The sequence below is a fragment of the Buceros rhinoceros genome, unplaced genomic scaffold, assembly GCF_000710305.1.
Source record: "Buceros rhinoceros silvestris isolate BGI_N320 unplaced genomic scaffold, ASM71030v1 scaffold8482, whole genome shotgun sequence".
Taxonomy (NCBI): domain Eukaryota; kingdom Metazoa; phylum Chordata; class Aves; order Bucerotiformes; family Bucerotidae; genus Buceros; species Buceros rhinoceros.
Window position 1 is genome coordinate 60,107 of NW_010400849.1, and position 27,666 is coordinate 87,772.

Consider the following 27,666-nt stretch of genomic DNA (forward strand, 5'->3'; position numbering starts at 1 on the left):
CTATGAAAATAATCAGAGGGCTGGAACACCTCTCCTATGAAGAAAGGCAGAGAGTGTTGGGGTTGTTCAGCCTGGAGAAGAGAAAGCTCCAGGGAGACCTCCTTTGGCCTTTCAATATGTAAAGGGGTCTTAGGAAGAAGGATGCAGAAAGACCAGTTCCATACTATTCTATGATTCTCTATCAATATATACCTATTCTGAATAATACCACAACCTATGGTGTTGAAATGGTAGAATTTGTGCTGTCAGTGGCCGGTCCAATGGGAGTTTCAGTAGAAGAAGGACCAGACCAAAGAGCAGTGTAAAGCAGGTTATCCGTGATGATATGTAGAAGTCCTGTGGGTACTCAGAGGGATTAATTTCATGCATATATTCACCTGTCTGAAAGTCAGGTACTCGGTGTAAGCTTAGAAACCTTCTATAGTCAAGCATGTCCTGGAGTTGCCTGGGCCCATCTTAGACACCCATTTCAGGATGGCTGAATGACGTAGGCATTGTCTGGGTAAAACTCAGAGACAGCAAAACTATGATGAGATGAATCGTGCCTTGTAACACCACAGTAAAGGACGAATCTTGATGCTTGTGAGAATCTGTGATTTGCATGAAACTGAGCACAGGCTTTATCTTTTCTGTTCCTTTACCCATAGAATTTGTTTTCTTCTCCAGGATGCAACACCCAGTGCCTCAGTAGAGAACAGACTAACCACGATGCAGTCCAGCTCTGTAGTACCCAACACCTTGTGCTGGGTACAATGGTGAAGGAGTTACTTTCTGGACTCTATAAAATGAGAATATTGAGAATAGAGAAATATGCTTTTCATTAGTATCTGACACCATTACATTTTGTCTCCATGAAAAAAACCCCAACAGATTAGAGGCAGATCTATTATTTTAAAGGCATGATTCGTATACTATAGTGACAATGATGGTAAATGGCTATTGTGACTTTTTTCACTAGCCTCTGAAGGCTAAGTATCTTACAAATACTTTTATACAGATAGTACTTCTATACTTTATACCTTAATTTACGCTTTTAGTACTTTTATACTTTAGATATTATGTGAGTATTTGACTAGTTCACTAGGAGTAAAGAACCCAAGTAATATGCTTTAAGTTAAATGGAATTGCTAGCATTTGACCGACGCAATCTAAATTCTCAGTTCCCCCTTTGTCCTCTCTTTTTAGCTAGATTATCTGGAGAATATTGCTAAAGCTCTAGTCTGGTAAAATGTAATATTCAGCAGAGCAGAATATATTATTATTAGCATTTATAATAGTAGCTTACTTGGAAAATACAGTTAAATCTGTACATCGAAACAAAATTAGTTACATTTTTTTCACATTGTTGACCTGACAGTAGAGTAGAAATGTGCCTATCTAAAGTCATAATCACAGACATAATTGACTGCAAAGAAAAGCTTGACATTATGTTGCTGTTTTCAGAGAGTAACTCTTACTCTCTGAAAATAAAGGGTCTCTGAAAAGTTCTTCTATGAAATCTATCACAGGCAAGACTCCACGGTAAAAATATACAGGAAGAAAGGAATCTATCAGGGTTTTTTGAGTTAGATTATGAAGTGTGATATAGGCACAAAACTTATAAAGAAAAAGAAACCACTGATAGTTCACACATCCAAATGCCTTTGTAATTAATTTTTTTCTTCCTTGTGAAACCTTCCATTTCCACTGCCATGTCATTTGTAAGAGTTTTGCAAGAAGATCCCAAATGAGTGTACAAAGTAGTAGTTAGTGTAGAGGGTTCTAGTCAAAGGCTTATGATGCATTTATTTATTTATTTGTTTGTTTGTTTATTTATTTATTTATTATAGTGAACGGTGGCTACAATCACTGTAATTTGATCTCTGAGAAGAAGAACATGATGGACATGGAGATGACAAGTAGCTCAGTTCCTGTCTGCAGACAAGGTCTGTTCATCCACACAGGAAACTCTCTTATGCGAGACCACCCCCTGTCCTGTGAGAGACTGCTTCACGTTGGGCAGCTGAACTTGGCACACTCGGATATAAGGTATCACTGTTTTATCGGTTGATGCACTTTGCTCCTCTGGAGTGCTTCTCTGTTGGAACTATTTCCCAGTAGCATCCGTGGGTGCTACATTTGGAAGAGTATTTTTGGCTTTTGCTTTGTTTGGAAGGCCTTTGGATGCTGATTTAACTGCACTGCTCGTTTGGAGGTTCATACTGCAGGGTCACGCATGTGTGCACAAACAACTGTCCAAGGCAGTGCCAAGAGGAGTCGCTGTCTATGCAGCCACAGCCCCCTTCTCTGTGGGCACTCTTCCAGCATGCTCAGAAGTCAATGAGGGTTTTGCTAGGGGCTTAAGTAGGGTCAGACTTCTCTCCTCTGTACCTCCACCCCAATGCCGTGTTGTTTCCAAATTGCAGCCTGGAAGGCAGGGATGATACTTGCTCCCAAATCAATGTCTCCCATGTGGCAATTTGGCATGCCACCATCAAACCTACAGGAAGCCAATGCCACTTTTATTTCTACAGCATTTCCTTTAATGAAGTATTTTCAATGTTCCCATACAGCCACATCCTTGGTATTTGCTTTTAAGGCCTTAATGTGAAAATTTGGTCTCTGGTTTTGATATATTCACTGTAGTTGGATATGCTATGAACAGAATCTCTATTTAAACATTTGCTATAAATTAATTATATGAAAACACAGAGCTCCATTATTTTTTTGTTGTTGTTACAAATTTAACATTACCAGATTTTAAACAAGTACCCTAAACAGACATCCATTGTGAATAGAATCCTGCTACAAATTAAAATCTGTCCATCTATTCTAATTACTCTGCTTTTTGGCAGGGGATGTAATATGGAATAATCTTGACCTTTTTGAAGAGCTGTAGAAAAGAAAAACCTAAAAAAAGTCGCAGACTTTATCTTAGATACTTGAAATAATTGGCATTCTGTGCATGGAATTATCAAGCCAGAATTTCCATCATCACAGCAAGAGGAAAAAGGGCATATAGCTTGCTCTTGGAAATCCTAATGTTTTGATTTTATTGTACATATTTATGTCTTGTTTCTCCTTTTCCATTTACTGGTGGAGTAAGAACATCTGTGTTCTCAGGAGGAGGAGGCACAGCAATATGGCAAGCAAGTGGAAAGAGCTTTTTGTTTGTTTGTTTGTTTGTTTGAAAAGGACAAATAATATCCATGGCACATAACAAAATATTGTGCTATTGCTATGAAGATTTGTAGATGCCATTGCAGCTGGATGTGAGTCTGCTCCCTCCTAGCTTCTTTATGGCTCAGTGTGGGACTGACAGTTTTCAACCTTTTTTTATTCTGTCAGTGAAGATAATTATGAAACAAAGATAATTAGGGCAGGAGCAAACAAAAGGAGGAAGAGAGCACTCTGCTTAGATCTTTTTGAACCTTTTTGTAAACTCTGTAATGAGGAAATGACAGATGTCTGCATACGGGGCATCACAGTACCCACCCTCTGAAATAGGAACCCCTTCCAGCTCCTTTTTGGAAGAGGATTCCCAGAACATAAAGGATTGTCTGCTGTATAACATGAGAAAATAGCAGGTGACAGGCCTGATTCCTTCCCCTTTGCTTTGTAGCATGGTCTAAAGCCTTGAGGCTCCCATGCTTCTAAGCAACAGTTTGGAAATGTTTGGAGAATATCTTGAAGGACCCTTCCATTCCTTCACGGGTTGTTTGTGTGTCCCACTGGTCATGCTCTGCTTGTATGTTCTCCTGGCTAATGCTACTTCTGTATGCGTGGGATTCACAACGTAAAGCCAGTGCCCAGCTCTGCTCTCTGGACCTCATAAACACAGTGTCTAATTTTATCACTGCGGCACTCATGAGACAAATCATACAGAGCCAAAATCTTGGCATGTGAGACAAGGTGGATAGCAGCTGGGACGATTTCTGTTTGTCATGTTTGTGAAGCTAAAGGTTCTTGACAAGCAGGTAACAGAAAACATGGTCTTTCCGTGAAGATCTGGAAACAAGAGAAGGTAACTGAAATGGGAGTGAATGCCCATCAGGTTCCAGTGAAGTCAATGGAAGCCAAGGGTGGTCTGTAACTCCTCAGATTTCAGCCTTCATTACATAAGAATCAAAATACATGAGAGAAATAGGGCTGGAACGGACAGATAAGTGAGAGATAAGTGAGAACGCACAGAGAAGTGAGGGCAAACTCTGTTTGGGTGGTCTGTCCAGCTCTAGTGACCAGAACAGAAATAAAAGGAGATTCAGTCAACCTCTCTGGGTTGAGTTTTGAACCACTCTTCATTTCTTGGTAAGCAATGTCCAAGGAAAACCCAAACAAACTGGAGAGCACCTACCCTAGCAATCCAAAATCTCCCTCAGAATTTGGGGTTATGATTGGCTTTGCCCTTTTTTCCCCTCAGTGTACTGAAACTTGTTATCCACTTCAGCTTCTCCCTGAATCACTTTCCTCTCAGAAACATTCGAGGGATGACTGCCTTAGTCCAAGAATGACAATCCCTCTTCTTGGTCCGTTTTCCCTACTCAGTTAATAACTTTTAAGTTGTGCAACATAATTGCTGCTACATGCTATCTGTGAACGCAGTGTGCATGGGACTGGAAAAGTCCTAATACCATCCTTACCACAACTGGAGTCAGCACACAGCTGATGTTGGCCTTTTGTCAAATAATCTGCTATCAGACATGGCAAACGCGTCCACACTGTGCTCAGTGCTCGGCATATAAAATCTGGGGAAGAGCAGTCAGATAATGTTGCAAAGGGTCCCTGGATGTGCAGCAGAACAATCCCCTCCACCTTCTTAACAGTCAGTTATCACTGATTGCACATTTACAGTGGCAGTTGAAGGCACATTTGTTTTGTAAATAATCTGGAGATTCAGATACAGCCATCTCTTCCTTTGAGGGCCATTGGGAGCTGGAGTACTTCTGGCATGGTGCTCCTTGCCTTGTACTCTGGCTCCAATTACCATGGAAGGGAGACTCTGGGAACGCTGCCTTAGTATCCTCTGAGAGGCTCCTGTCACTCTGAAGGCCCTGCACTCAGCTTTCATGTGCTTAAGCGGCAATTCTGTTGCCTCAGACTGTCTGTCCCTTGTGCATGGATGCTTTCTATGAAGAGAGGTTTGTGAGGTATATTCTCCTGCTGACCCCACTCCCTTCCAGAATTGCTCATCTGGAAGCCCTCCAGTGCTGCTCATGCTGATCCACGTGTCCACAGAGCACTCTCCACGCTGCCCTGCTATCCTGTTTGTTCTGTATGCGTTTGTATTTCACTGCAGTGCAGAGATTATGAAATCCTTATGGCCAGCACTTTCTGTGTGTACCAGCCCTGGAACCTGATCCCTGGCTGTAACAGTAAGATGCCATTACAGGAGCAAATATGAGTATAAGAGGGGTCACCCAGCAAGCTGATTGCCAGACACCTTGTCTCTCTCACACCAGTTTTGCTTCGTTGCCCCTTCTCCCCCCAGGACTGGGAGGAATGAGAAGGGCTTTCTCAGGAACAGTGATGGCAAGATCATGTCAGGAGTACAGAAAGTTTGCATTAGTGCAACCTTAAGTACCCCAGCACTCAAACATCAGGAAATTGAAAGAATGCCGGCTTCTCCCAGCAGAGTTAACTAACACAGGCTATATAATGTATTTAAATATATGGTGCTACAGAAGAAACTAGAGCTCCCAGAAAAGACTTGCTTCTGATCTGCACAAGCAGCTTGTGCTTATCATCATGTAGACAGAGCATGGATAAGACACGGCTGTGGCAACAGAAAGCATGAATTCAGTGCCTTCATCTATTCATCTATCTTTTGAAATAAGGTGTTCCAGCTTGCCTTTTGGTTCAAAACTCCCCTTTTTGTGGTGCGTGCTTTGCATTCTGCGCTACAGGATCACAGCAATACAGTCCTGACTCCGAGTAGGATCTTGTGCTGCAAGTGCAGGTTGATGTTGCTGGGAGTTTTGGGAGCCTAATGTTTCTCAGGACAGGGATGTTTGTATCCCTCGTGCAAGTACTCTGTACCCACTCCAGCTTGAACTCCTCACGTGGATTTCTGACAAGATGGGAGCTTTACGTAAGGCTTAATAATACAACACCAATAATCACAGGCTGAAATGTAAGGCTTCGGTGAGCTTTAGATGATGTAAGAAATGTGTTGTGTTTACTTTAGCCTGAGGCTTTGGGACCACTGAACTGATACAAACTGAATTATTTAGAAGAGTTCTTGTACAGAAGAAACTAATAGGAAATATTGTGCCTGGCGTGGCATGCTGTAAAACCTTTCTCAGAATGAGTGTAAAACAGCACATGTTTTACTGAGCAGTGAAGCTATAGGCAAGCAGGGCAGGTTTTCCTGAATAAGAGCAGTAAAAGGTTTCTACGTATGTTTATGCCACATATTTTACAGACATATGGTTCTTAAATGTTAAAAAAAACATATGAATACTGTTTGGTTTGTTACTTTATTTTATATTTTTTTTTTAAGTTTACCATCTGCAGGACCAGGTGCTTTAAGTTTACCCTGAGACCAACTGTGGAAACCTAAAGGGAGAAATTATAACTAATGGATTATGGAAACCTCTAAAATTTTTAAACATAATCTTTTTAAACTTCTGGTGGTAAATGCAAGATCTGATTGTTCTGTAGCAATGAATGGTGGGGAATTTCACTTCTGTCATGACCCTGAAAGGGTTTTTTATATCAAGCCCTACTGACTGCAAACTGTTGGAGCTTAGAAACCCGTCACTAGTGAGTGCAGTGTTGACAGTTGTGTGCCTTAGGCAGGTGTCATTTTTTTGGCTACCTTGATTTCATGGGAAGGAAGTGGTTTTTGAAGCTTTTTGTTATTGCTTTGTTTTTTCTAATTGGTAGTTCTTTGAGAGCTGTTACCAAGGAAGTGTTAGAAGTCATCCCAGCTTCCTGTCTTGATGCTAGTGGTGGATTAATGGAAATAATAGTGATAACATTATCTAAATTGTAAAATAAATGCAGTTTATTCAGCAGCATTGCAGTTTAATGTGTGTATATGTCCAGAATACCTTATGCATGTTTTTCATGCTTTAAAATATGTCAGGTTTGTCTTACACACAAGTTGCCAAACAGGCAGGTTTCCTTCAGCTTTTGTCATTCTGGCATCAAAAAAACCCATTCATTTAAGTGGACCATGTCAGTGTAAGAGCCATGGAGCACCTCTCTGGAGGGCTTGTTAGTTCAGGTACAGCTTTCCTGCACACAGGTGTTCTGTTTCCTCTTCTTGGTCTGGCACATCGCTGCATGATGAAGCCATAGGTTAAACCCTCTCCTGCTTTGGGGATACGTAAGGAACACCTGCTGGTCCTAAGAAAAAGCACATAGTAAATGTTTATAGCTGAGATAAAAAGTTTTATTTTAAGGCATAAACCAATTGCTAACTGCTTGGAAGAAAATGTTGGGGGGAACTACTTCCTAAATGCAGTGTTTTTCTGAAATGTCCATGTACTGTTCCTCAGGTTCTGCTTCCTGAGTGGGTGGATTCAGCACGCATCAAAAAAGATTAAAAATCACTTCTGCAGAACAATTCTCTTTTGCTTTGCAGACCCATGTAGCCTTTAACAAGAGAAATGGAAATGGGAATACACAGACTGCCAGTTTAAATTTACCAGTTGTGAATTTTCCTGAGCTATCTTTCATAGACCTTTTAGAAATAAATAGTCAAACTCTTACCAAATCTGGACCACTGGTTGCAAGCAAGCCATTCTTTCTTTGTATTCCTTTTTCCCCCCACTGATTGTGCTCCTTTTTTAATTCAGCAAAGGAAAGCTTCTCTCTGACAGGTAAGCAAAGCCCACGTAGCCTTTTTTGATTCGTGTGAACAAGAACACCAAGGCATTTTCCCAGTGTGCTCTGAGGAAAATGACGATATTTGAATAATTCAGAAATGCCTAAAGCTCTCAAACTTCATTCTCAGCTATTGTTTTGTATTATGCATTGAAAACCTAGATAGTGATGGATGAACTGCCCCAGCAGTGGAGGGAAGATTGTTCTGTGTGTAATCCAGTGTGTAAAATTAATCCTGTGTAAAATGATGCTGCCTTAATAAGGGTTGCAGAGGAAGCATTGCAGATTTTTTTGGTGTAACTGCCACGTTAGGCAACATTCAGCAGAGAGCAAGCGCTTCCATTCCTCAGGGCTTAACAAGTGTTGTGTCTTGTACAAAAATCATAAATCCTGTGGTAGTTAGTTAATGAACACTGTGTTACAGGTCACCCAGGTTTCAAGACTCAGTAGATTCTGCTGCTCCATGCCTGAATGGAAGTCACCCCGCTCAGCACATTAAACAAGAATGCCCGAGTGATTATAAAGTTCTGTCTGAGGCTTCCACACACAGGAGGATTACGGAGGAGATGGAGCTGAGAGCTTCCAGTAGTCTGCATTCCGAAATAGACCTAATGAGTAATAGCTTTACAAATTCACTTTCATCCTACTTGTTTAATAATGAACATAGCTCGTCCCTGGGTCCTTTGTCACTTGGCACCCCTCAGCACTCGGCCAGGCTGCAAACAAGCAACCTGAAGAAGAGATGCATCTCTGTTGTGCCGTCTTCAGCTGAAGGAATTGATATTACAGCTATTATCCGCACATCACAGACGTCACTGGTCACCTGTGTGAATGGACTGCGAACTAATTCAGCTGGTATTTCCTCTCATCCTGTGGAGATCAGTCATCACAACGCTCAAAAATCCTCTCGGCCCCAGTCTTGCTCTCAGCCTGGAAACCCTGGCACTGTTCCCTCCCCTCCAGCATGTCTTGTACCTATTTCCACTGAATGTGACAGAGGTGACTGTGAGCAGATACAAATGCAGCAAGTCGAGGAGAATGGAAGCCTCGGCCTTATGATGAATGGTACTAGCATGCCTCATCCAAACACCTCACACAGCACCCAGAAGGTGAGTTTCTTAAAACAAGAACCAGCCGATGATTATTCCTCCACTGCTGATCTTTTTCGACATCATCAGGGGCTGCCTCCCCCTTACCATCTACACCAGCAACTAAGCCAGACTCAAGGGACGCTGCCTCACTTACATGCCTCTATGTCTCCGAAGTCCCTTCAGCCCAGTGACGGGGATGAACAGGACCTCAGCAATGGCAAACAGGTCTGTCAGTGGATCGACTGCAGTGCCACTTACGACCAACAAGATGAACTCGTCAGACACATAGAAAAGACTCACATTGACCAGCGGAAAGGAGAGGACTTCACATGCTTTTGGGCAGGCTGTGTCCGCCGGTATAAACCCTTCAATGCTCGTTACAAACTGCTGATTCATATGAGGGTTCATTCTGGAGAAAAACCAAACAAGTGCATGGTAAGTCTGGAGTGTATTTGTTTGAATAGAAACATACTGCTCTGCTCTCTTCTCGCTCTCTCTTCAGTCATATTGCAATGTAATTGCTTTCTTGTAACTTAAGTCTGCAGCAGGCTAATGGGGAACTGAGAAAAACCTGATCTAGAAGGAAATGTTTGAGTAAGAAATACTGTAGGTCTTGGAAAAGGGATTCAGTTTCCTTATATGAGAGCTTAACTTTTAATACAGTGCTTTATTTTTTTTTAATACTCGTTAAAGCATTAATAAAGTGATGATCAAAGCATGCAGCAGTCATTTAACGTGAAACAAAGTCACTGAGCCTGGGGTGACATTTTTAATCAAGAAACATAAAACACATTTAATGAAATTCTTTTCATTCCTTCAGCTGAACAAGAAGCCATAGAGTTGTGAGTGCAGAAGTTTCAAGTACTGGTTTAGGAAAGAATAAGAAACTTGTTAGGGATTTTAAACAGTTAAAAGAATAAAAGGAGTATCTTTAATTACATTTTCAAAGGTTGTTAGGGGTTTTTTTAATTTGCAAAACAAAGCTTTAAAAATAAGTAAAAACCATTGTTCGCTTCTGATCAAGAAGATGTAAACAACATCAGTGTTCCAAAAAGAGGATCTTGGGAATAGCACCCTCTCTGCATCTGCCCACCATGATGACAATATGGCCAAACTAAAATAAAAGTTAATGACTTCCATTAAGCTTTCCACATGTTTGCAACAACAATGATATAAGACTCTGACTGGAACAGATGAAGCAAAACAAGTTTGACACAGGCGTCCAAACTGGGCCGTGACATTTGGAAGGTCTTATTTGTAAATAACACCCACATGCGCACGCGTGTGCATGTGTGCACATGCACACACACAGATAAGGCAGTGGTTATGGCAGCAGGTTGGGGTTCTTGATAGGCAGAATTTTTGACTATATGTTTGCTTTATTGTTTCTATCAGAGAGTGATATAATGGAGAATGCTTGTAAGGAAGTTAGAGCAAACCAAACTTTTCCGTGGTAAAATGTACCTTTCTATGGAGGAATTGGAAAGGATGTTTATATAAAAAGCTTACTCTCTTTCATCTGTTCAAGAAGAAAGCTCGCTGGTCTGCGATTGTTATAGAAAGGAGAAGGAAAAAAATAGTATTCAAAATGTTTTATGGAGAAAAATTTCCCTGTAAGCAGTTAACCTGATCTTAACATCTGCACTGTTCAGTGGCTATGCCCTAAAATAGTAGTGGAAACAATGCAGATATTTAGGGAGCACCATCATGTTGTCCAGGTGAAATCAAAATGCTCCAAGACTTACCTGTTTCTTTTACTTTTGTGAGAAAGAACTGACTTGCTCATTTCCAGAAATAGCCCGATCACAATTTGTAAAAGTACAAAAAGGAATTTAACTTCCTGTGCATAGGTCCTATTTGGTCATAAATCATCAAAGGACAATGCAAGTTAGTTGCTTCTTCATAAACAAAAGTATAAGCAAGTAAGCTGTGAAAGCATGCTTATCAATTTTATTTCAGTCTACTTTTTGTTTTCAGTGTGTTTATCATCTGGAATGAGATCAGACGTCTTCCCACTTTTATCTCACACTTTTTAAAAGAAATACTTAAAATGTGAATCCCTGATTAATTTTACTATGATGCTTAAAGATTTAGTAGACTCCCGTGGGTGAGGGATCTTTTGCCTTTCTTTGCAAAATGCATGTTTGACAGGTGTTGTATAGCAGATTTCTAATGTTACATTCCCGTTCCTACAGGAAACTGGATAAACCAGAGGTGTTAAATCATGTAATATCTTAGCAAATGCAAAACACTTCCTACTTTCAGTTATGTTCGTCTGCATTAAAGAACAGCTCCAGTTTTAATATTGTCAGTAGGCTGGAAAAGCCTTCACATCTGATGTTGCCGCCAGCCTTCATGGCACATGTGTATAGCCTGGGCATGTACATACATAAAGATCTATTTTGTTTGAGCAGATATTGTAGTTGTTCCTGTACGTGGAATGGCCCAATCAGAATTAGGAGCTTTACACTGCACTTGCAGTTAACCCTCCTATTCCCAGAACAAGAGCCTTCCGCTGTCAGCAGAGGTATCTGTATATTAAATGTGACAGCCTGGAAAGCTGCGTGGAGAAAAACTGGATCCAAGTGAGCACATCAAAAACACGTCTTCTTTACAAATTCAGTTTTCTACCCGGGAAAGACCTTGATCTAGCAGGGACAAGATCCAAAGCTGCAACACAGCTCCTTGAAGTTATTAATATCGAGTGGGTATTATTTGCCCAGCAAATTCCATTCCACTTTACACAAGGGCTGCTGCACAGTGTTTTATTATGCAGTGATGTCATGTCATTTTAAATGATGGCTTTTCTTTTGATGTGGTAAGAATTGTGCTGTTATTCCTGCAAATTAAAAAGGCGATTCATTCTCCGTCTGTAGAGGTCTTGAGATTTTGTTTCGGTTTTGCTGTAGCTCTGTTAAAGTAACTTTACATCTCTTGGTATTTGTAGTGGAGATTTTCTGTCGCTGTTCACAATTACCCATTGTACTTCCTTTTTAAGCCCTTGATTTTGTTCCTCTCCGTAAGATTACTGACTGACTAGGTATTGAACTGCTTGGGAGAAGCTAATGGCAAGGAGCACCCCGCCCTTGTACATGAAAGTACATTTCCGTGTAAAATTATTAATTTCTTATGACAGGCTTTGCTACTATGTACTGTAATAGACAAAGGAATTTTGGAATTCAGGCTACTTGAGAACAGGAAATACATGAGACATTTTGATTGAAAAGTAAATGGTTCACTAAAACTGCAGTTAATCCTTTTATTATCTTTCCAACAGCAGTTTCCACAATACTTTCATGAGGTAAGCTTCCTTCAGTCCAGCTGTTAACACTCTCATCGTTACAGCTGGTTTAAATTTAGCTAGCCTGTTTCTTTCTTTACTACAGACAGTTGACAGGCAAAACAGGATCTGGGGTAGGGAACTACTGATGTTGCAGGTCCGTGTTCTGCTCACTGTGTTTCATTGCCAAAACCAGTACTATGAGTATTCTGTTTTCATATTCTGTTAAATACTCTAATTAAGCAGTGCCTTCTCGTCATTGTGTCCCTCAGTTTGGTTTTTCCTTGGGCTCTGCAAGTAGTCTAAAGGAAACTACCTAATCTCTTTGCAATATCCTGTTATGTTTCATACTTAACTCATGTTATTTTAGTTTTATTAAATTTGGGGTTCATCTGCATTATAATCAAAAATATATCCAACAAAAATAATGATGCAATGCCTTTAAGACTTTAACTTCTGAAGATTAATTTCATGCTTTTTTAGATTTGATGTCCCAGACAATTGGAATTTTGATTGTCTGAGACAGCAAAAATTAGCAAGCTTAAATGGTTTTTATTTAAAAAAAAAAAAAGTTTCTCATAGCTGCATCTTTCAGTTCTTCTAATACTTTGGTGGGTAGAACCCTGCTGATCTCCAGATATTGCATCCTCAACTTAAGCCTCTGCTTGCAAATGTAAATACAGAGCTGCTCATATAGTTGTCTAGAATGGTTTGATTTGGACAAATCCATACTTGGCTTATTAGTTTATCCTCTTGCACTCTTGTGGCTTCATAAAGAGTTGAAAATTAAGTTCCCATCACTGCATGTGTATGTGCTCAGGGAACCTGTGTTGCGGGACTCCACAGACATGATCAAGGAAAATATATTTATCTTTACATCGTTTCTACATATGCAATTAGTGTTTACAGAAATTGGGTGTCATGACGGATGTGATGACGCTCCAGAAAAGGAGCTGGACAGAGATAATAGCCAATGTTAATGTCCCTGGTTCGTGTGATTGAAAGAAACAAATGCCTCCTGAGTATGTTCTAGACCTGTCTGTCACATCGAGTCCTTGCCTGGATAGTTAAGACTTTGAAGCAGAATCTTTTTTTCTTGTATATAGGCAACATCTTCAGTTTGCGAGTAGTCTTGATGCAATGATTTAGGTGCTGTGTTGTGGATTCCACACAGTGGAATTCAGCACCTGTGCTGTTTGGAGTCAGTTCCTTTGAATTAGTAAGGGTGAGACACTATAGGTACTGCATTAAACATGGGGAATGGAGACATGGAGAAGATAAGTAACTTGCCTAAAGGCATCTTTCGGCAGTTCCAGCATTCCAACACAGTTCTTGTGTTCAAATCACCACATCGCACAAACTAACCAATTGCAATTTACCCGTGAAACACATCTTTGTACAGATTATGCCGAAGAAAACAGTCTGGCTGAACTTCCTGTTATTTCTACTGTACTTCTCTGACGCAGGTGGTTTGGCGTGTCATAACCTGTGAAATCTTTCGTCAAAAGGCTCAGCCACATCTGTAACACTTGATGGGCAGCAACTTGGTTATCACGATTACAGGAGAAAGGGGCCTATTAAGCCAATTAGTATTATTGCTTCTGCTGCCATGGAAACCAGTGCGGAATCTGTGTTTGCAGGAGATAGCAAGTGTTATGCTGTCTGTGGTCAGTGGGGAGCATGTGTCTAGCAATGCATGGTAATGAGATCGCTACAGGCTACATCTACAGAGTAGTCTAAGGGACAAGCTTCCATCTGCAGGGGAAATAGGTCTGTGTGCACCAGCTTATGTGCTTTTGAGTTATTTCACCTAAACAAGAAGTTTCCATGCCTAACTCGAGGGAATGCTGTGGAAGTCTGGAAAGTATTTTCAGCTTTTGGAGTGGAGGGTGTCATGCACTGATGCCAAAGGAGTGCTTTAAAAACCCAACAATAATGTTAGCCTCACTTTCGTTCCTTTGAAGTCAATAACAGAAAACTCCATTCTATCAAAGCTGCCTCAACAGAGATCTCCTTTTTTATTAGGTCTTGATGGCATTTCCCGATACTGTCAAGGAACTGCAGCATTAAAAACACTCTGATTAGAGAAGCAGACAGCAATTCAGTGGTTTTGTGAAAATACAATGTTTGTTTGCTTACAAAACCCACTACAGATTACCCGACAGCACGAATGGGTTTAAGTATGCAGCAGCTGGGAGGGCAGGCTGGCAAATGGCTTTAGGCTTGGCACTGTGTCACATCAGTGGCAGTTTGTGAATTAAAGCTCTTCTGTTCACAGGAGAGCTCCACGCTAGCAGATCTTGCAGAGCAAAAGCTGTAGAAATTACTGGGCCCAGATTTCACTGTGGATGGGATTGTCCCATGTGCCGTGGGACAGAAGTACAAATCTGCAGTTTGTAATGAGGACGGGAAGGACAGCACAGTGGTAAGCTGCAGTGGTGCGTAGACCTTCAGGGCCTCGAGACCTGCCTTCTTGAGCTGAGCTGCAGAGGGAGTAGCTGCCAGGGTTTTCCCTGAGGGATTATCTGCTTCCCAGTGTGATCCTGGGATTGCTGACCTTCAGGATATTCTGTGAGGTGCATCTACTTTATGCGGTTAATAGAAAACAGTGTAGGATGCTGAGCCAGATGGACTTCCGCTCTGACCGAGGAGGGCTGGCTGTCATTTTTGCTGCTTTCCAGCAGTTTGGTATGGGTTAGGTCTGGCTGGCATCCTCTCGGGGACATTTTTTTGGTTTGGTTTTCTTGCATAAATCCAAATAAATCCAAATGAAGGTTTTTGTATAAATGCAAAAACCTGTACAGGTTTTTGAGTTCAGTTGTGTGCCTTAAAAATGTCATACATTGAAGAGATCTGGTAAATGGAATATGGCAGGTAGAGGTATAGCAGAGAACTTCAATGAAGGAGGCTTTGAAATACATACTTTTTTATCCTGCAAGAGCATTTGATTCCACAAGGTTTTATTTCATTTGACTTGATAAGTAATTTGGGACCTGGTTAGAACATAATCATCCTGAAGTTTTCCTGGCATATTTGTAGACCATGTGTAGATGCTGCTGTTCATTCAGTCTTTTAAGAAAGAAACAAAGGATAGTAACAGTAATATCACCACCACATAGCAGCTACTCATCCTGTGAAACTCACTGCCATAGGATATAAAGTCATTAATTACCACTAGTATGGTCCTCACAGTGGTGCATAATTTCCTCTAATAATACTTAGTATTTACTCAAGGTAAGGTGATAGGACTAAGCAGATAGATAGTAGTTTAGGGAACAGGTAGCCTGGTGACATGGGGATGGATATTCATTTCCATGTTCTGCATTAGAAATTTTACTTGGTATTCCATGCCAGTTTTTCAAACCAGTAGCAGTATCATTGCAAAACAGAACTGTGAGAAAAGCATTAGTGAGTATGGGTCACCTCCAGTTTGGAAAACAAAATGATGGGGAGACAGGGGACAGAACTGGAGGGTTTTGTTGCTATTGGCATTTTCTAAACAGTGTACTATTTTGGAAATAATGAAATGTTGCTGTATTTTAACCTATCTTTTTTTACTTTCCATTTCCGAATGAAAACGTGTTAAACAAAGATGCTTTTTCTTGGTTGTTTAAAAGCTGCCCCCATTTGATTTATTCAGTGTTTTTATTTTGTTAGCACAGTCTCCCAGATAATTATATTTCAGCTCATCCTGGACTCATTTCTCTTCATTCTTCAGTGTTTTGGTTTGGCTACTGAAATACGTATTTTTTTTTTACCACAATTCCAACCGTGACATGATTTGAGTAGAAGGAAAAAGATCCACTTTCCTACAAAGCAGCAAATAGTTGTCAAAATCCTAAATGCCCTGAGCTTTTGAAAAATACCTGACAATGATCTGATTGACAGAGAACATCTTAAAGGAAGGAAACATTTTTGTATTAAAACTGGTTCTCCACAGTGACTGTTCTGCTTGGCACTGCTGTGACACACAGAAAAGGTAGTTGTATCAGAACTCCATGCCAAGCAAAGTCATTCATGTTCTTTGTCAAATATTATAGGTTAAAGCATGCCTAGCTTAGAAAAGTGAAATTTATTAGTTGTGACCTACAATATCTGGCAGACAAACTTCTAGACGTGTCTCCCAGGACTTCTTGGAAAATTTCTGATAGGCTCCTTTCCCTTCCCTTTGCCCAGTTTGCACACAAAAATGATATCTTGATACCATGTTTTTAGCCTTGTGTCCCACACAAAACTCAGTAAGTAGCGATTCTTTCTCATTTTAAGACACTCAGAATTAATTTCCAGCTCTGCTGTGGCCTGGCTCTGGATGATACTCCACATGTAGATTTATTCAAACCCCAGTCTCAGCAAAGACCTATAAACCTCTCATGGGGCATCACTTTTGAAAATACCTTGCAAGCAGCTTCTTAACTCCCAATTCATTCCAGCTGCACCACAAGATCACTTTCTTTGCCATGCAGATCAATGAATTCTATCAAATAATCACATCTGAAGATGCAGAAAGGGAAAGGATTTCCAGCCTTTAAGCACTGGATTTGCAATAACTCTTAAGGATTTCTGAAGCTCGCCATTTCCCATGTCGCAAAGTGTGACAAGATTTCTTTCTCACTATGCGTCCTGTCCAGGAGTAGATCATCCATCAGTTTGACTATATGAATCTGCACAGTAGTTAAGATCGAGTGATACACCCTCAACTAGTCAGATGCATTCTCCATTCTAATCCTATGTTTTACAGACAGGAGATGTAATTGTGAACTACCTGCTTCCTGTAGGAATGTCCTAATACCCCTCAAGAGTACCTCCAAGATGTGTCCAGCCTTTGGGTCCTAAAACTATAATTCTGCAGGCTCCAGCATCATTGTGGCAGGGTGAGTTGTCTCTAGAGGATCTGGGAAGGAAGATTGCCTTCAGTGACGTGAAGGAAGTCTGCAGTTATCTAATGTAATACCTAGGAGCAGTGAGATAACATTTTTTCCTCCCCGAGATGTCATGTAAAAAAAAATTTTGCTCTGAATACTGCTAATCTTGTAATTGAGAAGGTGAAGAGCTTAAAAGTTCAAAAACTTTAAGCAAGGTCTTTGTGATTGTGTTCTTGTGGTTAAGTGCTTGGCTTTATTTTATTTCTGTGTATGTGTTCTGTGGGGATTATTAAAAATGGCATGAAATTGTTCTGAACTCAGTGATTTAGCGTTTTTGAACAACGATTAACCTCAAGAAGGAAAAATAGTTTGAATCACCTGGCAGAAGGCTTGGTTGAAATAAAAAGCAGTAAAATTAAATATTGTTCAAAACCTGTGCCAGTGATATACTCATTAATGTTTCTTATTAGGCTAATACATTTTAATACTCTGTATTAGTGAAACATATGTCATTCAGTAAAAATGTTAATCTGCATTTGCAGGCAGCACAGGGGCCATATAGTGTAGTCTCGGGGGAGAAAGAGGAATTTAGTGCACATTAAAAACTTTATACCGTCATTTATGCAGTTGGATCTCAGTTCTAAATGTGTTTGTTTGTTCTTTTGGGACAAACCAGCAACAGTTAATCTTTAACAATAGGATGAGAAATAAAAAGCCATCATTCCACAGCACGAGGTGTGTGTATTGGCTTCAACTTCACACTGGGCCAGATTCTGAAACCTTCACTTGTTTAGTAAGTAGTCCAGTGGGCCTAGTAAAAAAGTAATGTGCTCTTTAAACTAAATATATCAGAATTTGACCTTCTGGCACCTGACAACTCACACTGAGCAAGATTTTCAAAAGCAGGCTCTGGTTTTGGACAGCTTTCTTTTGGAGGTGCCATGCTCTGACAGGGCATCTCTGAAGGTGAGGTCCTCTTTCTGCCAAACTGGACAGTGCGCAACTGAGTTACTGAAATCTTATCAGTGCTTCTGGAAATTTTGACCTTAGATCTCCATTTCTGCACAAATACAATGAAATAAATCCCTCGAGCACAGTGAGGTGAATAATCAGTGAGGTAGTGAGGCCAATAACGTAACCCATCCATAATGCTACTTTGCATCTCTAAGAGTTCTTCTGCTGAGAATCTCAAAGCTCTTTCAAGCTTGTCTGCCTACAGCATTTCCTGTGCACTGAAAACTCGGTGACAAATCGTGTGCCCAAGTTCCGGACCCAGTTGCATTATGACAAGTTGCTCTGGCACTTTCTGTCCCTGTTTACACTGGTGTAATTGTAAAGAATCCCTGAATTTACACTGCGGCCCAGAATGGCTCAGCCACAAAGTGCCTGAAGTCACACATTGAGTGCCTGATGAAGAAGGCAAGAAAGAGACCACCTCCTTGTCAAGGTATTTTCTCTTTTACCAGTTTCTTAAAGTCGGTGTGAGACAATGCGCCTTTGCTGACCAGAAAGTCCCTTCTACTTCAGCGTGTTATTCGTGTGAGTAAGAGTACCCAAGACAGCGGCTTTATTCAGCACTAAGGTGGCTTTCAGAGAAAGTGTTGCCATTACAGAGCATTCAGTGCCTTCTGTTCTATCTGACAGACACCTGTGTTTTCTGTGTTTCGGAAAGTCAAAAGGGGTTCGTTTCAAATAGCTGTGCGTTCACATCACAGACATTTGTCACTGTCTGACTTCTCTATTTACATTGCTGGGCTGGTTGTGGAATCGAGGAACAATATGAGTTTTATTTCAAAGTCTGCTTTTGGGGTCTAGAGCAGTGTCTTCCCTCAAGCTCCTTATATTGTTGTGTACAGACAACATGTGTGTGGAGAGATCATACACTCAGGTAGGGTGTAGCTGCAGTGTTAAATAATTGATCTTGATCTTTCCTTTGAAACTGCATCCAAGGCATTTAAAAGTGGGAAATGGAAAAAGCATGTTCTTATAATCCTCAGCTCAGTAAAGTTTGCACAACTGCTCTTTGTTTCATCATCCCTACAATAAATCTTTCATTTTTGCCAATTGAGAATGCCTACTAAATCTGCAAATGATTACTTCCCTGAATTGTGCTGGGATTCTTGCAATACATTTTTCTTACATGGGTAATGATAAAATAAGAGTCCATCAAAAATATTTTACTGCCTGACAGAGAGCCTTTTATGAAATGGTTTAGATTCAGCGATTCTTCCAAGTCTTTTAGAACCGTTGCCTACAACTTTCCTTTAACCCTTGCATGGACGGCTGCCAGGCCCTGGGGATGTCAGAAATAACGTTAGTCAGTCAGTGGCTAGTAGAACGCAGGACTTCGGTGTCAATGTAACCTGCAGCCCTTGGGCTCGAGCTGGGAGCATGCTGCTTCACTGGACTTGTAAATGGTGTTGTGTTACTATTAGATTAGAAAGCTGATGAATGTCAGACTGGTGGGAACCTTGTAAAACTAATCTGCTGTGTCCATGTTGGTATGATTTCACTCTGTTTCGGTGAGAGAGGAAGGAAGGTGAAGTGTTACAAAAAGGCAAACACAAGGCAAAACTGGTAGGGCGGTCGCTGAGGCCAGCCTCTGCGATCCCAGGTACGTGTCCCCTTATAATAATCCCTTCCTACACCCAGAGGCACAGAACGCCCTTACGTCTGTGCCTTGGAGAAAGGTGTATTGCCCACGCTATGATTTGTAAGTCAGGATCTTTCGAGGTTATGTGGAACAAGTCCTGCCCTGTTTTCCCCAATTTCAAAATGGGTACAACCATGTTTGTCTGCCTTTGTGCAGGAACTGGCCAGCTGTAGGAATTGCGTTGCTTTCCCTTATAAAGAGACACAGGCTCAACCCTGTTCCCTGTAGATCTCGAGCACGCTGACTCCACATAAAACAAGGCCCAAGGGGCTACTCCTGGAATGGCACAAGTCATGATGCCTGAAAACATATTGTAGTACTACAGGGAGAAGGAATATGGCCAAAAAATCTGCCTTGTGATACTCGCTTGCACTTACAGAAGAACAGCAGAAAATCAGACCTGACTCAGTGTGGGCTGCTCTTAACAAAACCACATCTAATGCTTGACATGTTGCCCACTTGCCTCCATGCAGTAAATCGTCTCCTCAGACAAGACTTGAGGAGAGCAGAAAAAGCAGGTTATGTGAAAATATTTAGAAGTATCACAGTTATTCACAGAGTTTTATCTTCCTGCATATTCTCAAACATAATGACATTTTTAATGGCATGGTCGTGGTGATCTCAGAGTTCACTGTTTACAAAGCTTTGGTCTAACTAAACATTTTCGGCTTGTGCTTTCTCTTCAAGGCCAAGGAGTGAAAAGAAGACAACAAACACACGGAAAACAGATGTATGCATCTGATGCACAGAGCACGCCAACTTAGTTGGTGTAAGTCTGTTAGCCAGGTAGATGCTAAACAGCATGCAGTACTCTTCAGACTGGCAAACCTCCTCGTATAGATCTTTCTTCTGGGCTGAAACAATATGCCAAAGTTATCTCAGAAGATCACTGACCGTTTTTGTTCAGCTTTTGAAAGGAGGCAATCAGGAATACTTCTAGGTGTGAAGAGGCTTGACTGAATTTAGAGGGAGAGGTATCGGAAATACTCAGTGAACATCACAGGAAAGTCCAGTTGAGGGATTCTGTATCATCTCTCCTTGCAGATGGATATTGAAAAGCAGCAAATTTTAAAGGAAACTTTTTAACACTGAGTATATTTGAAGGATTTGGAGTGGAAGGACCCTTTGTGGAACGTAGATGTTCTTAACTGTGAACTGCGATATCCCAAACCTTCCATCAGTATGGCTAAGGCAACTTGTCACTGTGCCACTAGAATGACAGCACATTTAAAACATGATATTTGTAGCTTCGTTACTTCATTTCTAGTGCTGTAAAAATACCATTCACATAATGGGGTAATGGCCTGCAAGTTCTCATGATTTCAGCTGGTTTGGAGTTACAGGAGTTCTCTTCCTTCATGGCAAGCATCCATTTAGCATCTTTGGCACTTGCTTAAAGGATGGGAAATTAAAAAATTATTAAGGGGACAGAGAGACAGTCTTTTAAGGAAAGATTAAAGAAATTGAACAAAGGCTGAGGTGAGGAGAGCAAGGAAAGGGAGGAACTAGAGAATAAGTAGGGTGATCAGGCAAAATCAAGCAAAAGAAAATTTGAAGCTAATCTTTCAGTAAAAGTTTCCTGAAAGTGAGATGTATTTTAGAGTGGAATAGTTTCATAGTGCAAACAGCAGATGCCCAGCTGTATGAATTGTATAAGCTAGGCTGTCTGAAAAACTGGAAAATATATTGTAGAGAATAATTTTGAATGGAAACTGTCCTAATCCTGATTTCTGCCATTCTGTGAAAATTGATTGCATCTTTAGGTGTAAGACAAGGACCTGCATTAGCAAGCACAGAAGTACAGTTTAAGCCTTCAGGTGTCTGCATTTTCAAGTTATTATTTGTGTATTTTGTCCTCCTAATGTTGCTGTAAGGAAGCTGGGAATGGTCACCATGCAGGGAGGAGGAGCTCAGCATCCACTGAGATATGGCCCGCACTGTCTTTCCAGGCAAGATTCTCAGACCGTTTCACAGACGGACGCTTGCTTTGTGCACTGACAGGTATGAAATCAGGGCTTTTGTTTGGCTTTGCCCTTACCTCTATAGGACAAAAAGTTTCTCCTCACCATGAATGAAAGTTTTGCTATTGACTCCAGTGAGTGCTGAAGTACCACACAGGCCATTGTGTTAGAAATGGCTGGGTCTTGTCATATGGTTATTTTACTTCCACTGTGAAATTGGGCAGATAAAGACTGTTGAGCGCAGCAGCTTCACCTGCAGATTACTGTCCAACTTCCTCAAAATTCAGGCAGTGACATTGAAGTTTTGGATCAAGCTTGTTTGGTGTGCATTGCTCAGTGTCCCAAAGCCCCAGGAACTGCTCTGTGTTTGGCTGGGGAGGGGTGCAGGGCACGGCTGCCCTGCGGCTGTGGGAGCCGCAGAGGTACAGGAGCACACTCAGATGATGCTAAGCAAAATGTGGGAAGAGGGAAAGGAGCCAGCTCTTTTCTAGACACGTCCTCTGCTAAACCTGGCTTATGTTTGTCAAGTTTTGGGGGTATTTTTGAGCATGATAGACACCACAGGAAAGGAAGATAATGAAAAGCATGATTATGCTGCCTTCCTGTTTTACGTTTGACATGGATTGAGATTCCTTGCAAAGATGTTTGCTGATTAGAAAGCTCTGTATTTGCTCTTGTTACGTGCACCAGCCATGTTGAATGAGTTGTTCCCTTTCGCAGGTGAAAGCACCCCCGTTAAGAATTTATCTAATGGTTATAGGTGGACAGCAGAGGACTATCTTTGTGTAACACCAGCTGTGCAAACTGAGAAGGCAGATTAAGCTGGTTTTGAATATGTCAGCTTGTCAGATACAGGCTCTGATACGTGTAAATTGTTTTAGGAAAATCTGTGCTGGAACACATCTCTGAGTGGCAAGAGAAAGAAATGGGTATTGTAGTCATCCCAGATACTTTCAATTTCGATTGTTTATAGCAACCCTGACAGAAACCAACACTATACACAAAACTGGTTTTGAAACTGCCCTTTTTTCAGAGTTAATGACCCACAGGGTAATGGAAATTTGCCAGTTTTTACCAGCTGGGATCTGGCCTGATTTTGCTGGGAAAGAAAACTGCAAGGCAAAGAAACCATTTGGATTTTTGAAAGTCTGTGATGGTTGTCTTCTCTCATTATATAGCCTTTGCTTTTTTGTGTGTTGTGTTTATAACTGACCTGCACTTAGGACAAATGCTCACTTTGTCCAAGGACAGCAAGCTTGGATTCCCTCGGAATTCCCTTTGACAACTGCATTTAGATCCACTTCTGTGAAAATCCAAACCCATCCCAGTCAGTGGGGTCCACTGACAGTGCCCCAGCAGTAGAGGGTAGTCGTATGCATTTTATGATACGCTACTTCATTTATGGCACTCGGGTCTTTCCAAGGCATTACCTGGGGACTTCTCATGTGATGGGCATGGCTGATTTGGCCCACATAATTAACCTGGGAAAGGCAGACTCTGTACCTGAGTGTGTTTCTTTGTAAAACCAACAAAAGGGAGGGAGGGAGCCATTTATACCAATTACATGTATTAAAAAATAATCCCTAAAGGCAAGACTATATAATGTTCAGGCAAGTGTGGGATCATTAGTGTCATTCATGATAATTTGATTTACCCCCATGGCTGCCAAACAATACATGGCTCGTAGCCTTGTGAATAGGTGTGCATTAAGAATTGCATGGCAGCCCCACATTTTTAGAAGGAAAGCTCTTAGGTCTTACTGTGATGAAAGCTCTTTTGTTGTAAAAGTTTCTTTACTAAGATAGATGTTACTTCAGTTCACACTGAACAACTGACTCTGGAGTTTGCAGTCTCACTTTGCCAGAGACGAATTGTGAAAGCATCTAATTGTAGCCTAAACAAAACCATATTTTTTTAAAAAACATGGCAGCGTATCATTCTAAATCTATGGTGCTTTGCCCAGGAAACCTTTCAAGCAAAAAACCCCCAGTGTGCAAAATAGTCACCTTAGACAAAACAAACTATCAAACCTGTATATTAAATTGAGTGCTTTTGATTGCAGTGTTGCACTGAAAATGTTGTCTTTGTTTCAACTGCCTGTCCCTCCATGCAGTCAGACACCAGTGTATACTTAAGAAAATGGTAAATATAGAATCCGGACAAATGTAGCTTAAGTACAGTTACTAGTAAACAACCATAGCTGGACTGTCTGATTTCCAGGACTGACCGCAGCCAATTTTAATTTAGATTATGAAAGATGAAGAACAGAGATCCTTTAAATCCTGTCTGCCCGTTCTTTACAACATTTACCAGTGTACAGTGGCTTTACTCGTGACCTGAGTCTGGTTCTGATAAACTTTTTAAAATGTTTCATAACGTTCTTCTAGAAATGATAGACACATCATTTAGCTTTCAAGCTGTTGGGTTTATGTGAGGGGAAGAGAGCTTGGTGGGAAGGGCTGAGAGCAAAGGGGCTGATTATTCTGCTAAAATGTAGAAATATTGGCTGAGGAGAAGGCAGCTTTCTGCTGCTGAATGTACTGGAGCAGTCATAAAGTGGCCTCTGCAACTCCCTGGCAGGCCTGTGGCTAGCGCTGCTCTCCCACTCTCCCTGCTTGCGCTTTACTTTGGCCTGTCCCTCTCAAGTGGCCAGTAACTATGCAAAGCCATGAGGGAGAGACCTCTGCTTCCCCGTGGTGTCCCCCAGCTGTGGTCTCTCCAGGGAAGGCAGGGTCTCCATCCTTTGTGCACCTGCAGGGAGCCCTCCCAGCTGCAAACTTTAAGCCTCTGCCAATACCTGAAGGCAAATTTCAGCTGTGCTGAAAGCAGGGGCAAAATTCCCATTGACCGCAAACAAGTGGGAGCACTGCCAAGGCCGGAATGATACAAGCTTAATAATCAAGCCCCAGTTCAGAAGATACTGAGTGCTTCTGCTGCAGAGGTGAATGGCTGACCCTGGGCTTTGCCGTGCTGAACACAGCTCCGTTGTACATTATCTCTGCATGCTGCTCTCGGGAAATTGCTCCATGTGTTCGAAAACAGGGTGATTCAGTTTGGGAGGCTTTGAAGTTTATAGCTCAGGTTTAGGGAAAATACGCAATATGAATCATCCAGGAACTTTGTTTTCTCAGTGAATTCTATGGTAATTGCACACGTTTAAGGTAACAGCAATGTTTAAGGCCAAACAGTGTAAGACATTGGAGCCTTTTGTTACAGCCAGTCATATCCCACTGAAAGCCAAGTGGTCGTGAAATGAAGCAGACAGCTCATGCCTGGCTGTCTTTTGGGGACTGGTAGGGCCGGTGGGGACATGTCTTGTTTGAATGTGTCAATGCACAGTGCTAGAAGGAGAAGAAAGGGAGACAGTGCCTTTATTCTTTTTTCCTTTGTAAATCTGACCCTCTCTTTTTTCTGGTGGATGCAGAACTTTTAACTTTACCACATAGTGACTGTTTTAGTTTTTGGTCTTGGGGTATCCAGGAAATGAAAATTAAAGTAAGAATTAGTGGGAAAAGGACCATTGGTTATTTATTAGTGCAGTATCAGTTAATTCAGAAATTAATAAAATTTTCACCTGTCTGTTGGAGTGGTCACTCTCTGGAGGGAGCTGGTTGAGAACAGGAAAGGGCCTGTAAAAAGAGCACTTGCATTGATAGAAGCTTAAAGTTTTCTCAGACCCTATGGCAGTAAGATGCAGACTTGGAAATACCAGAGTCAGGATAGGCAGGACTAGTGTTTGGCACTGGGGTGGTGCTGAGTGTTTTCGGGTTCAGGACGCAAGCTCTGTTTCTCCTTCAGAAAGGCAAAAGGTAGCTGTGTGGGAGTCCCGTGGCTCAGCCACAGTCCCTGTGTGTGCTTTGTTTGGGTATTTCTGATCTCACTACCTCTTTGGTGGCACTTTGGCCGTTAGCAGCAGCATCCTATGGAGCAGTTCTTTTGGAGTTTGGCTTCCTTTATTTGTTCCAGGTCTGTTAATTAATAATAATGGACTGTAAATTCCTAGCTCTTTTTTTGAGTTATCAAAATAAATGCATTCTTTGTGACCAGTTTTAGTCATATGTGGGCTATATTATCTGTGCAATTTCAATATTTGCTTATCGTACTAACTCCCTGGTGGCTTATGGCTCCCATGAGCAATTAAGTTCACTGTGAAGGGGAAGAGTTTCTCCTTTACTCCACAGCTAGTCATAACACATTTGGAAAGATAAATAGAAAGGAAACGCAGACATAATGTGAAGAACACATATAGAAGTTAACAGATTCATAGCACGGAGCATAAGACAACCGTAAGAGGTACATCATATAATGTAAAAAGCATAAGAGCGTTACATCATATAATGTAAGAATCCATTAGTTTGTTTTCAGAACTGTTATTCAACAGTGGGATGAATCCTTGAGTCATTTAGTGTTTGAACTTCCAAAATGGCTTGTGGTTGTTCCATAGTTCTCACACATTCCCCAAAGACACAAAAGTCAGAGGCAGTGATTAATCTTTCTATACTAATGGCCTGATCCAGCATTTACTCATGTCAAGAGAAATATATATACTTCAACAGACTTAGGAGCAAGCCAGGGTTTTTAAATATTACGTGTAAGCAGCAAACAAGAAGCAAGTTAGAAAAATCTTTCCAAATCTTGTAGATCCAGTTTAAGAAACTGCTGTATTCTGTTGCAAGACTATCTAGAAACCTTAAAATACACTTAGAAATACACAAACACATGGCTTATAATTCATTGTGATCACTTCCTACCTTTGATCTTTTGTTTTACTTGACGTGACTTGTGTGCAGGTGTGTGTATGTGAGAGTAAATAACTTAATCCTAATTGTCTGAAGATACACATGTAGACATATAACAAAATGTATCGTTTGTGTAGTGCCATAAATGACTATAGTGTTTGTGTGTAAATTATATTATATATAAATTTCCTACAGTATACATGGCCAATATAAATAAATTCTTGTCATGGTAGTGATTTTTATCTATATATTTGCCTTACAAACTAGCAGGTAATAATTTAATTCAAAAGGTCCTTCCAAAAATGCAATTAATGTCTTTTGTTATAGTTTCCCTGGATTTAATAATCCCCTCTTCCAGATTTATATTGGTTTCTGGAAAGTAATGCTTATTAGAGTGTTTTTCCAAATTGGCCACAATAATCCACTGAAATCTGCCAGCTGAATCATTGCTATGCTTGTGAAATTGCCAGCATCGCCTGACAGTTATTACTGGGGTAGAAGGGGAGGGGGAAAGGGAAAGAAAGTTTCATAATATGTCACTGTTATTGATACCTTGGCTATGGGTCTTAGATTTGCATTGAAATGTTTACCAAATTCGATATGGAAGGTGGAATGCCTGGTGGGAGATAGGCAGCACTGCTACAATGGAGACAAAATTTAGTCATTTCATTAGGCAACTGTGTTTTAAACATATATATATATCAGTGTGCATGCATGCATATGTATATGTATGTGTATATATACGTATATGTATGTATATATATATCTGCATACTCCCTCTGCCCCCTTCCCCCAGCCTGGTTCTTGGAGAACAGAAGGGTACATATATTCCCCAAACAGGGGTCACGCTTCACATATAAAACCCCACCACCTGTGCAAAACATGTTACCAAGTCACAGTGAAATCATTCCCCTGCTGCTGGGTACATTTAACATCTTCGTGTGCTCGTTCTCTTCTATGTGCTGCAGATGAGCATAGGAAGCCTGTAAGTCCTGTATGTATCATTTTCTCCTGTACTTCTAAGATAACTGTCAGGAGCTGGTTTTGCAGCATCTGAATTTCCCTTTCATGTGAACTGCAGCAGAACTGGAACCTAAACCTCATTTTGAGAGGGATTTACATCCCTAGCAGCTGCCGACAGTGGGGCACTGGCTCCGCCTGGCTGAAAAGGTATCTGAAAGAATAGCAGGGCTATGGCCTGCTAGGGCTATGCCAGAGAGAGAAAGACAAAATGCCTCCCCACTTTTGAGCCCTGGCACCACTGCTGAGCC

General features: G+C 41.1%; 1 protein-coding gene across 1 annotated transcript in view; it reads left to right on the forward strand.

Annotated features, from left to right (window-relative positions):
- Nucleotides 1-1,876: 1,876 nt before the first annotated feature.
- Nucleotides 1,877-27,666, forward strand: part of GLIS1 (GLIS family zinc finger 1) — a 109,047-nt gene continuing 83,257 nt past the window's right edge. The window contains exons 1-2 of the mRNA XM_010132065.1: nucleotides 1,877-2,028; nucleotides 8,234-9,335. Of these exons, the coding sequence (XP_010130367.1) occupies nucleotides 1,877-2,028; nucleotides 8,234-9,335 (1,254 nt within the window). The remainder of the gene's footprint in view (nucleotides 2,029-8,233; nucleotides 9,336-27,666) is intronic.